This window comes from Arachis ipaensis, chromosome B4, assembly GCF_059453495.1.
Source record: "Arachis ipaensis isolate K30076 ecotype BB chromosome B4, ASM5945349v1, whole genome shotgun sequence".
Taxonomy (NCBI): domain Eukaryota; kingdom Viridiplantae; phylum Streptophyta; class Magnoliopsida; order Fabales; family Fabaceae; genus Arachis; species Arachis ipaensis.
The window spans coordinates 129,932,219-129,944,150 of NC_142439.1; the positions used below are offsets into that span (position 1 = coordinate 129,932,219).

The 11,932-nt window shown below is 30.4% G+C and overlaps 1 protein-coding gene and 1 long non-coding RNA gene across 3 annotated transcripts; one reads left to right on the forward strand and one right to left on the reverse strand.

The window, feature by feature from the left end:
- Positions 1-3,786: 3,786 nt before the first annotated feature.
- On the forward strand, positions 3,787-7,072 carry LOC148569206 (uncharacterized). The gene is made up of 3 exons (XR_015880621.1): positions 3,787-4,047; positions 5,640-6,154; positions 6,687-7,072. It is a non-coding gene; the product is annotated as an uncharacterized LOC148569206 (long non-coding RNA).
- Positions 5,402-10,382, reverse strand: LOC107639812 (uncharacterized). 2 transcript variants are annotated; one of them, XM_016343413.3, is made up of 7 exons: positions 10,332-10,382; positions 9,102-10,157; positions 8,403-8,561; positions 7,384-7,557; positions 7,198-7,257; positions 6,654-7,084; positions 5,402-6,231 (listed from the first exon to the last, which is right to left on the reverse strand). In XM_016343413.3, exons 2-7 carry the CDS (start codon positions 10,135-10,137, stop codon positions 5,608-5,610), a joined length of 2,484 nt encoding a protein of 827 aa, XP_016198899.1. In that variant the 5' UTR covers positions 10,138-10,157; positions 10,332-10,382; the 3' UTR covers positions 5,402-5,607. The 2 variants fall into 2 exon arrangements, with proteins under 2 accessions (XP_016198899.1, XP_016198897.1); XM_016343411.3 differs by lacking the exon at positions 10,332-10,382 and having other exon boundaries at positions 9,102-10,323.
- Positions 10,383-11,932: the final 1,550 nt, after the last annotated feature.

Sequence of the window (11,932 nt, forward strand, 5' to 3'; positions counted from 1 at the left end):
AGAAGAAAAGCCTATGAAGAATAAAGGCTAAGAAAGATATTTGCTATAAAAAAAATTTGGAGAAAAATTTCAAAAATTTTTTGCCAAAAAAAGAAGCAATCTACCTCTGTCAAGAAGAAGATCTAGCTTGATAAAAGTTCATTTCCATTTTTGTACATCAAAGAAGAAGATAGCCTCTGAGTCTCAAGTAGGGAAGAAGCAAAAATGGGAAGTTTGAAGCTGTCCAGAGTCAGAAGTCCATCAATGATCAGAATCCATTCTTGTGGCCAAAGTCAAGATCAATGTTCAAGATGGAAGAAATTTGAAGAAAAAGGGTGAGAGTGATGAGGTAAGCTTGCATGCATTAGTCTTGGTTTTCTCAACCCCTTCTGATGAAACCGCTGCTACTCTTTGGTAGGAGAAGAAGTTGCTGGGTTGGTTGAACTGGTTTCAACCTTAGAAGCTTTCCCTTCTATATTAAGGGTGAACGGCCAATGGTTGAGATCAAGGAGAGTGAAAAAGCACAGAGTTCTCATAGCTACCCTAAAGCTTCCTGAGTTCTTCTCCTTCAACGAAGTTCATTTTGTTTTCTTTTTCTTAGTATTGTCTGTCTGAGTCTCATGGTAAAAGGCAAACATTGTGAGGTTTATAAGAAAAATCCAGTGAGAGGTAAAAGACAGTGAGCAATATTAGAGAAAAAGCCATAGATGTCTCAGAGTTTCTTTATACATCTTTTTGTTGTATTTCATGATCCTGTGGAAATTTTCTTACAAGTTGGGTTAGCACTTTGCTATTGAAAGCTTGGTTTAAGTCCAAGTCAAGTTCAGATTGGGGTTAAAATCTAGATTTGTCCCAGATAGGAATGGGTAGTTCTTAGGGAGAAATGGGTGTTTGTAATGTTGTGAAAACATAGTGAAATTCCATCATTGTTTTGATGGAGACTGGATGTAGGATACATTGCACCTAGTAGCTGAACCAGGATATATCTGGTGTTACTTCTTCTTCTCTACTCCTTTCTCTGTTTTTGCTTATCAGGAGACAAAAATAAAAGTGTCTTTCAACTCGGCACGAGACAAAACGAAAGTGCCTCTCAACTCAGCACGAGACAAAAACAGAAAAATCTCCTGAAGTTCCTTTGAAAATTCAGAAATTAATATTCTGTGAGAATGGACTAAGATTCAACCCCCACCTTCTCTTAGCCACTGATTACCATAAAAAATCTTTATACTTTATTTATTTTGATGCATACAAAGATCTTTTCACAAAAAATTATATATAATTAAATTTCAATTCCTTAACAATTCAATTTCTCTTTAACTAATTAATCACCAACTCCTTGGTCAACTAATTAAGAAAAGAGGTTAAGCATAATTTTGATTTAATATCACATAATATTCAAAAGTATTTCCGGTTCGAATTATATATCACATATTCAAGGCTAGTCTTAAACAATTGAAAATTATGAGAATGAAAATGTCACACACTCTTTAAAATACTATTCCTAGTCAAGTTAAAAAGTCATGAGAAAGAGTTTTCAAGTTGATTTCGATATTAAATTTTCCAAAGTAATAACAGAATCTAAAACAGAATTAAAATATTTTTCAATACTTCTAACCTTTAAAGAACAAAGAATGAAAACTCAATATTGAAATAAGATCAATGTATAACTTCAAAATAAAATAAAACCTTGTATTAATAATCCATGAAAAAGTAAACAGAGCTTCTAACTCTTAACAAAAAAGAATTAGTTACTCATGGTGAATTAAAAGCAAAACAAAAGAAGATGAAGGTATGAGATCTTGGATTGAGATATGAAGAACCCCCGGGGATGTCCCTCTCTCTGAACTACGTTCACTTATTTATATTCTATTTCTATAAATTCAAAAACTAAATCTTATCTTATTTTTAGGAAGAATAAGATAAATAATTAATAATAATAATTCAAATTCTAACTAAAACTAAAACCAAATCTTATCTTTTAATAGCATAATTAACAGAATTAAATCAAATTAAATCATATCTTAACATAATCTTTCTTAATCTTAATCAAAATTACATCTCTCAAGAGTGAGCTATGCTAACTATTGCTAGTGTTTGACTTCATGGGCTTGGCATTTAACTTGGGCTTTGAGTTTGGTCTTGGGTGCTTAACTTGGATCCGAGGCGTTGAACGCTATTATTTTTCTTTCTTTCTTTGCCGTAAAACGGTAAGTTGTGGCATTGGCCGCCAACTTGATTGCTTTCGAAGGTGTTATGTTAGAAATAAGAGACTAAACTGGAGAAATGATTGGTGTATTATTGAGTGTATTCAAGTTGTCTAGAATGATACAATATAGAAGGTTATTTATAAGTGCTACGAGAATCGAAATAATAAAGACGTAATATTCTATAATAAATATTCAGATATACTAAACAATTCTAATGAATGTTAATTGATCCTAATATATTCTGACATCCCCCATCAAACTCAAGTGACAACTTGAGTTTGAAACATATTTAAAACAACGAAATAAAAAAAATGCATAAACTGATAGAATGGGTGCAAACGGAAATGTTGGAAGGAAGCACAGATGAACTGCCGCTGTCTGAAAGAAGTGCAGTCAGAACTACCGCAAGGAAATGGAGACGGAACTGTCACAAGGAAACGCAGACAAAACTACCGAAAGAGAGCGAAAACTATATGATTTCTCCATGAGAATAGGTAAGCAGCGGATGATAATAGTGTTTGATCATTCGACTTGGAAAGACACAAGATAGAGAGAATAGGCTAGTCGGTGAAGTGAAAAAGCATCAAAGAAGTGATAAAAGACAAGGAAAATGGAATAGAGGAAAAGTGTGAAAAATACGGTGATTTCACCAAAAGAAAAACAACATATCCTCTTCAAGGAGGATATTATGGCTCTGAATCCTCTGATACCATATTAGAACAAACTAAGAGACTAAACTGGAGAAAGGATTTGTGTATTATTAAGTGTATTCAGGTTATCTAGAATGATACAATATAAAAGGATATTTATAGGTGTTAAGAGAATCGAAATAATAAAAACATAATATTCTATAATAAATATTTAAATATATTAAATAATTTTAATGAATATTAATTGATCCTAATATATTCTAAGATGTTAAACGCCCAGCTTGATTTCATGGCATTAAACGCCACCTTTGGCGTTGCACGCCAAATTGATTGGCTTCTTGAGCGTTGAACGCCCCTCCTAGGTGTTGAACTCTTGAATGTAGATGTCAATTCTTATGTTTTAGATGATGTTTTCTTTGTTTATTTTTTGGTTTTTTTTTTCTTTTTATCTATATTTTATTAAAAGTATTTAAAAAATATATTAAAAACAAAAACCACTCCAAATTAATCGATTTAGATAAAATAAACTGTAATTAATTTAAAATACAAGAAAACTTACTAAAAATAAAAAAAATATATACAAAAAAATGCAAGAAAAATTAACAAAGATACGAACGCATCATTTGGTAAAGGTGTTGATTGTGCATGGTGGGAGATTATGATTGGGTGAAGACCGAGGAATCTGACCTTGTAGGTTGTAGTTATAGCTATAAGTGGATAATGTTTTAGTATAATAGTTTTTTTATTTAAGGACAAAATAGATATTTTAAATATTAAACAATCAATTTTACTATATAATAAGTTATTGTTCCAAAATAAAAATTGATTTTGAAATAAAACGCAACTCATTAATCAAGAGAATAGAATTCATTTCTCTCATAAGAAAAAGTTCCAAAGATGCTTAAAGCAAAAAAGAAAAAGAAAGAATGCAACAGGAAAAAAAAAAAAAGACAAAAGAAACAAGATGATTAAAGACAAAAGAATTAAGAGATGTGATGGTGAGAGGAGGAGGAGGACGTGACAGAAAAGTGGCCGATGAGTCGATGACAGCTGGTGAAAGGAGCACGACAACCATTAGTAGTGAGAGGACACGACTAAGAGAGGAGTAGGAAAACGATGGTTGCGGTTCTCTGTGGCGCGCCGAATTTGACGGGAGGTCAGCGGGTGCCAGTGCAGGAGGGAATCCACGGCAACGGCAGCAGCAAGTGCAGGTACGGTGGAATTCAGCCTAGTTTAGTCAAGTCAGGACAAATTTATGTTTGATTCATGGAAATTGGGTTTAGTTGCGGAGGTTGAAATAAAATTTTAGAGGGGCAAAAAATATAACATAAAAATTTAATAATAATATTTATATTAAAATAAAATTTTTAAATATAATTATTTTTTAAATTTATTATTAATAAAATAATAAATAAATAATTTTATAAATAAAAAATATAAAATAATTTATAATAATATTTTTCGAATATTTAGTGACTTAAAATTTTTAATAATTGAATTTGAATTAAATTATTCAGCAATTTATAATATTTATTGAATTTTTTTATCAATTTATATAAATATAATTATATTAACACTTATAGAATATTTTAATATTTTTTATTATATAAAAATTAAATTAAATAAACAATAAAATATAAAATAATATTGAATTAAATAAATAAAAAATATCTAATTTTTTATATTTGAAGTCAAAAGTAAAAGAAATATTACTTGTTAAATAGAGAGATGCAAAATATGAATAAAAAAACTACTAGTAAAGTACTTTTAAATTATTTGAGCCAACTAAATTATTTTTTATTTTTTAAAAATATACTACTAATTTTTTTTATAATAAATTTGGAGGAGACTATGACCCCATTGTCTCAACTAAGCTCCGTTTCTGATTGAGCTCAATCCATCAAAAATCATAAACATAATATTTAATTTTATATAAATAAATTATAATTTATGCTTAACCATTATAATGCAGGTCCTATATATAATTATAAGTAAAAAGTGTAAGGTTATATTAAAATTAAATATATTATGCATATATATGAAAAAATTGACATGGTTTTACTCATTCAAATTACTCATTTAATATATGAATTCAGATTTAGGCTTAATAATCTTGACTCACAAATTTATAATCTTAGCTCAATAAATTAACTAATTAAACCTCAAATAGCTTGACTAACTTCTAGCTTTATGAATGAGTACTTTGACATTGTCAACGATTTTTTACATGACATAAAGATTAACATAATTGAAAAATAATAAATGGATAATTAACTATTTTTTATTTAATACAATGAAAAACCTTTGAATAAATATATGTCACAGTATCTTTATATATTACTTTGGCAACTAAAATAAATAATGTCATTTTTTAATTATAAATATAAGTACATATTATGCACTCTTTCATGCTATGAATATCAAATCAATTTTGTTAGATAGAGAATAATTTTTGTAAACAAAGTAAACAATAAATTCTAGAATTAACCCAATAAAATAAAAAATATTCTATTTCTAAATTACTTCCTAAATTTTAACATTAAGATAATCTGCACACTTAATGAATTGAACATCAAGTCATTGTTAACTGTGCATGAATAAATCGAATAAAAAAAATAATCATTCAATTAAAAATAATGAATATAATCATTTACATACCTCGTTGTCCTATACTTTTTCATATTCAATTCATGTCATGTATGTGCACTAATAAGGACACCATAATATTTTCCGAGGAAAAAAAAAACAATGAACGATAATAATATTATTAATTAGGCTGGACTCTTCTTCTTCTTCTTCATAGCCGTGAGCAAATTAGGTTTCAACGTGGATTTCAAAATCTCTAAGGAGAGAGTCAACAATGTAGGAATAAGAACCAATACTGGAATAATGGCAAGTGACATCGCTGCAATCACAACACCACGGTATCCCTTGAGCATCATAGAAAGTGCGGAAACAAAAGCTATCATCATGGATGCAACGGAAAAGAAGAGAGTGATAAGGCCAAACAGCAACTTGAGGGGCAAGCTTCTGAGAAAATCTTTTTCGGCATAACGCGATGTAAGGATTCCAATAAAGATTAAGACAGAAGAAGAGGAAGTAATGAGAGATACTGCATCAGCTAAAATGAAGATATTAAAAATAAAAGTGCGTTTTTTTAAGAAAATTGGTATGCCGCTGTTTTGGTCATTTCCTCCCGGGACAGTGAAGGCTGCGGCAAACATGATGGTGATAATGAGAGTGCCCACAAGTGTGAAAGAACCTGCCGTATCTCTTGCCCATTTTTCTCCAGATTTCAACAGATCCTCATGATTTTTGGTAAATACTTCACGGGGCTTCTTACCGTCAGCATTTTTTGCTTCTTTGCACTTGGGAGGCACTATTTCCGCCACCGCCTGCATCCAGTCACAATCCATAGTTTATGTCTCTCCAATTTTCTAAGAGAATTTTTTGTCTCGTCTCCATAGTTGTTTTATGCAGATCAGACATCACTTTTAGATATGCATAATCTTATATTTATAAGAACAATTTTATGTGACCAAGCAATTTTAATATACATAATATTGAGTCAACCAGCTATAACTCAAATAGCATAGTCTCCTCTCCGCATCCAGAGGATTAGGATTGAGACTCGAACCTGCAACTTCTTAGGTGAATATGGGAAGATTATGCCATTTGAGTTATAACTCATTAACATCTGAGATATCCCTTAATCTTTTCTATATGTATGAAGTGTATTTAAAATGTGATTAAATATTTAAATACATAAATTTATTCAATATTATATATATCCAGGAGGAATGTGCAGTTTATTTACCATATACCAATGGAGTTCTCTTTGCATTTGCAGAGCAGCATTGGACCTACTGCCTAAGTCAGAAGAAGGACCTAACTCGGCTGCCAAGTGCAACAAGTTATTGTTAAACACATCTAAACGGGATGCAAACATTTCTCTTCGCCCCCCAATTTCGTGAATGAGTCTATACACCTTCTCTTGACGATTCAAAATCGCATGAGAAAATATGTCTCTTCTGTTTTTGTCCATGGCCCATAGAAGATTAGGGTTTGCATGTCTCATTGATTTAATGATCTCAATAATTCCAGACTTAGCTGCCTGTAACATTGTGTCGTAAGCTGAACACTCATGTATCCTTGCTTCACTTAAACCTGATATTCTCATGCTCAGGCATCTAAGAATCTCAAGTACTAAATGATGGTCCTTTTTCATATCGTATATTTTCTCACTTCCTGAAAGCGTTGAAAATTGAAAATCTTGAAAGGGTCTTAATTATTGATCTAGAGTTATTAGTTACGTAATTACGTTGCTAGTTCTCACATAAGCCAAAGGCAAAAGTACGTACCAGGAAGCTTTCGAAGTATTATAGTTTGAGCGACGTGTTTAACTTGTTCAAGAAGTGCGCCTAATAAAAAAATGGAAAAGAACATACATGAGATTTCTCATTTTAAATTTTGAAGACAATAATATGCATGTATATATATAAAGTATGAATGTACTCATACTTTAAAGTTGCTACGATTCAACTTACTTAATTGTTTTACGAGCAATAAGACTGAAATTGCCCTGAAGATTCTGCCCAAAGGGTGAGTTGCAATAAAATCTGCCCAGCTATTTGAAAATGAGTTATCGTCTTCTGCTTCAGCATATAATAGGATCTTGATTCTTTTCTCATTAAGGACCATGTGTGCCTGTGGCTTCGTTGCTGTGCGAGAAAGAGAGATAGATTAGTATATGGAAATTTGATAAATATAGTATTTATTTTATTAACTCTTTTGTGTATGTATTACAAGAAGAAATATTATAAATTTATCAATTGAATTTGGAAAGGATCAGTTTCACCACGAATTGAATTATTTAATTGGTTTATTTTAGTTGGACGAATTAATACTAAATACTATCTAAATATATTATGTGTGATTAAACAAAGGGATATTGCATGCGTATTATGTAGGAACGAAATAGAAACATTACAACATTTATTTGTTACTTTTGACTACTTTACTTGGTAGGTATAATGTGTTTGGATTGCTAATATTGTTAGACCGTGAACCATCCCAAGAATCATAGAGCAACTTTTATTTGAGAGTTGAAGAGTTGTGCCAATAAAAAAGTATATGTGCAAAAAAAAGTTAACTGGTTTCTTTTTTGTTGTGTGGAATGTTTGATTGAGAAGGAATGAAGTTGTATTTTAGAACAAGCCAGCAAAAGTGATAGATTGTATTGATAGGTCAATCATATACTCTAGAGAGTAAAGTGATAGCTAATCTTATAGTTGTTGATAACTATGCCAGAAATAACTTCTATCAAAAAAAAAATGCCAGAAATAATATAGGAATAGTTTAGGTGTTTTAGTTCTTGTTACTTTATTATTTGTTATGGTTGGTCTGTATGCTCCTCGTGTGTTGAACTTTCTTCTTTTTAAAAAAAAGTTGAGTGTCTTTATTTTGTTCCTTTAAACTTTTCGTTCTTTTGCAACATGTTAGTTAGCTATTAATTAAAGTAGTTTATTTTATAACGAAACGGTTTTTAAGTATAAAAGAAACTCACAATTATATATAAATTGCTGCCACCGACTAAGCTGGATACCACTGGGAAATGATGAAGGCATGTGAGCTAATGCATGTACCAATTGCTGAAGTTCTTTGGGGTTATTAGTCAGAGGTATCTCCTCATAACGTCGGTGTTGGAGCAGTAAGGCGGGAATATCTGAAAATGAATAGAAATAATAACAGACATTTAACTTCTTTTTCTCATAGAAACAATTGTGGTTAGTTTTCACTTATTTCCTAAATTCACAGACTATTTTCTTTTAGTTTCACTCTGTTTTCTTTTTTTCTTTTGAAATAATTTTAACACCACTAACCCAAAACAAAAACAGGAGGGGGCAAGTCATTATGGACAAGTATAACTTTGAAACCAGTCAAACGAACACAAACAAATTGCACACCTAAGTCTAAAACACAAAAAACATAAAATTGTATTTTACAATTAAGAAAAAAAATATTTATACTATTTTTGTGTATATCTCTTAATAATTATCAAAATTGTTATTTTTTACTACATCTTTTCAATTATTTTTAATAAAAAATACATATTAACATTTATTCAAAACAAATATACAATTATATATAAATTGTATTTAATTAAAATTAATAATTAAAACTATTTAAAAATAATTTAATCAAATATATTAAATTCTCTAATGAATTCTCACCTATTATAACAAGTGTATAATATATCACTCACCAAATATTTCAGCAGAGATGCATCGTTTGAGAAGCATAAGGCAGTAGTGGCAACCGTTATCGAAGAGAACGTCAATGGGAGTTTGGGAGAAGAGATACCTAGTCATCTTTTTGTGACCACTCGCTGATGCTAAAAGTACCGGAATCTCCCCTTTGCCTTTGTTAACATCCTCATCCTCAACCCCATCCCCCTCCATTTTCCGATCATTTGCTTTATTACCATCGTCGTGGCCATCCTCCCCCTTTTTCTCGTTTGTTTCACCTTCTTCACCATCCTCATCAGTAGTAGTCTTGTTACCGGTTGATTCAGCATCACCGTTTGTATCATTTTTAGGATCATTTCTAGTTTTTCCGTCGTCATCACCGGCTTTGGTTTGGATGGTTAGCAGCTCCTTTCCCCCTTTACGAACCATCCTCTCTGCCATGTCTACATTGTCGGTTAATTTAGCAGCAAGAGCAAGAGCCGTGTATCCCCTTTTGTCTTGCATCTTCAGCAACCGTTTGTTCCCCATGCTAACCAACTCCTTCGCAATCTCCTCTTGCCCTGAAGCCACTGCAATGTGAAGTACCGTCCTCCCCGTAGAGGATGCAATTTCGAAAATATCATCAGGGTTACTGTTGATTAAAGATTTCGCTTCATCCCACTGGCCTCTCATCACGTTATCGTGGAGACCGTAATAAGATGCTTCACTACCGCCGTGTCCTTGCTCGATATCTGGGAACGCTCTAACGTCCTCGCTGAAGGAGATCTTTAAGTGATTCCATGCTTCCCTGGCTTTCTTGAATGTTCTTATTTTCGACAGATTCTCCGACCCACACGCCAGTTGAATGGCGTGTAAAGCCTTTGCGTTCTTCACTCTCCACTCGTCATCTTTTTCGCTATTGTGATCTGGTTTTTTTGGATCAGCCTCAACAATTCCATGCCAGAGGCCTTGCCCTACAAGATAGTTCTCCACCAGAGCGCTCCAATTCTCGTAATTATCTTTTCTCAGTGCTTCAAGTACGATCCCTGTTGACGCAATACCAGTTCCTGCCATTGTTATATGTCTGATGTGTTCTGCTCATAAAACACAAGATCAATTGACGAAGCTACTAATTAAAGCACTTTCGATGTTCAAAAATTGGGACTTAAAAGAATTTCGAAATCAGTGAATTGATATAACATAAGATAATCAGAGATAGATCAGATGGTAACCATGACAATATATAATTAAGGGGAGAATGATAGTACCTTGGCCTCTTCACTTGGTTGATAACATGAGTGGTGTAGCAAGACTTGGTCCAACGGAAGTCGTATCATGATAGGTATAATCGAAAAATCAATTATTAAATTAATTATTTATATTAAATAAATATGTTAAAATATAAAATATATATAAAAAATAAATTAAATTATATATATTTATAATAAAAATTTACGTGTAGATATTTTTCTGTGAAACTGTTAATTGAAAATAATTTGACATATCTGACTAAATTATTATCTAACGATTTTTAATTATTAATTAATTTACTTTACATGAAAATAATTGTATGTGAAGGTTCACGTATATTTATATAGTATTATTTATCAATTCGATACTCGAAAAATTCAGTCACGGACAAAAATGTCATTAAAAAATGTTATCGATAAAATAGTTCTTAAATGATTTTAAAATACAATAAAAAGAACCAATAAATATTATGTTTTTTGTAAATAACAAAAAAATTTATATTTAGCAATCGGAGCAACATTTCATCTTTAGATTTTTCTTTTTATTTTTAAAAAAAAAATATGATCATTCACAATAATTTTTAAAAAAAAATTATTTGACAAAAAATTACTAAATTTTAAGGATGAAAAATTTTTTATTTTCTAATAATTATTATAAAAATTTGTATCAACATTTGATCTCTAAAATTATTTTTTAGAATACATATTTTAATATTTTAATATCTAAGTTTTTGGTTATATTTTTAAATCTTTTGAAAGTTTATTTATCATTAATATCTTTTGAGGTTCGTTTTGTTAGCGATACAAATTTTCAGATACCATTTTAAAACTTTACTTATATATAAATACATATAGTAATTAATTTGATAATTGATTTTATGTGTATATATCATGCGAATTTTATATTTTGCAAATAATAATGAAATTAAAACAAAACACAAATGGTGGTTTGAAATCTAATATTTAAAAGCAAAATCTACTCTTTTTATAAGTATCAGATTATTTACGTACATCAAAGTTTTTCGCTTATCATTGAAGAAGATGGCAAAATTCGCATAATCATAAATATGTAGATAAAAGTAAATTGATTTGGTTACAAAACGAAATTAAAATACACTTCATAAAATTTCAAATAAAGTGCTCGAAATCATAAAGATAGGAAAGATTTGAAAATAATTAAATAGCAAATGAAATTAATAAAGTAACATAAAAAGAATTAAAGAGTTAGACTTTGTAAGAAAAATAAATTACAAAATCATAAAGAATAAGAAAAGAATGGAGAAAGGTCTATAAAAGAAAAGAATGAAAAGAAACTTACAAAAATTAATTTGAGGCAGACTAAAAACTTTTTTGAAATGTAGGTAAGAGTGGTAAATGGGTCTAAACCGTATAATCTACTAAAAAAGATGGATAAATTGAGTTAGAAAATTGAGACGGCTACATTTCAAAAGTCGATCTAAAAAACAGATTTTAACAGAAAACGAAATAGACTTTTCCGCTTACTATCCCTAAATGTGAGTATGTGAGTATTTTTTGAAACTCATATTTATAGACATCTCTACCTAGTTAATCTCTTCTTGACAAATTTTTATGACAATTACCAAAACAAATAATTATTT

Bases quoted from the DNA above. Each gene is read 5' to 3' on its own strand.
- LOC107639812 (XM_016343413.3), bottom strand. From the start codon at position 10,137: ATGGCAGGAACTGGTATTGCGTCAACAGGGATCGTACTTGAAGCACTG. The intron at 7,085-7,197 runs GTACGTACTTTT...CAACGCTTTCAG, and splicing joins AATACTTCGAAAGCTTCCTG to GAAGTGAGAAAATATACGAT. The intron at 6,232-6,653 runs GTAAATAAACTG...GACTGGATGCAG, and splicing joins GAGAACTCCATTGGTATATG to GCGGTGGCGGAAATAGTGCC.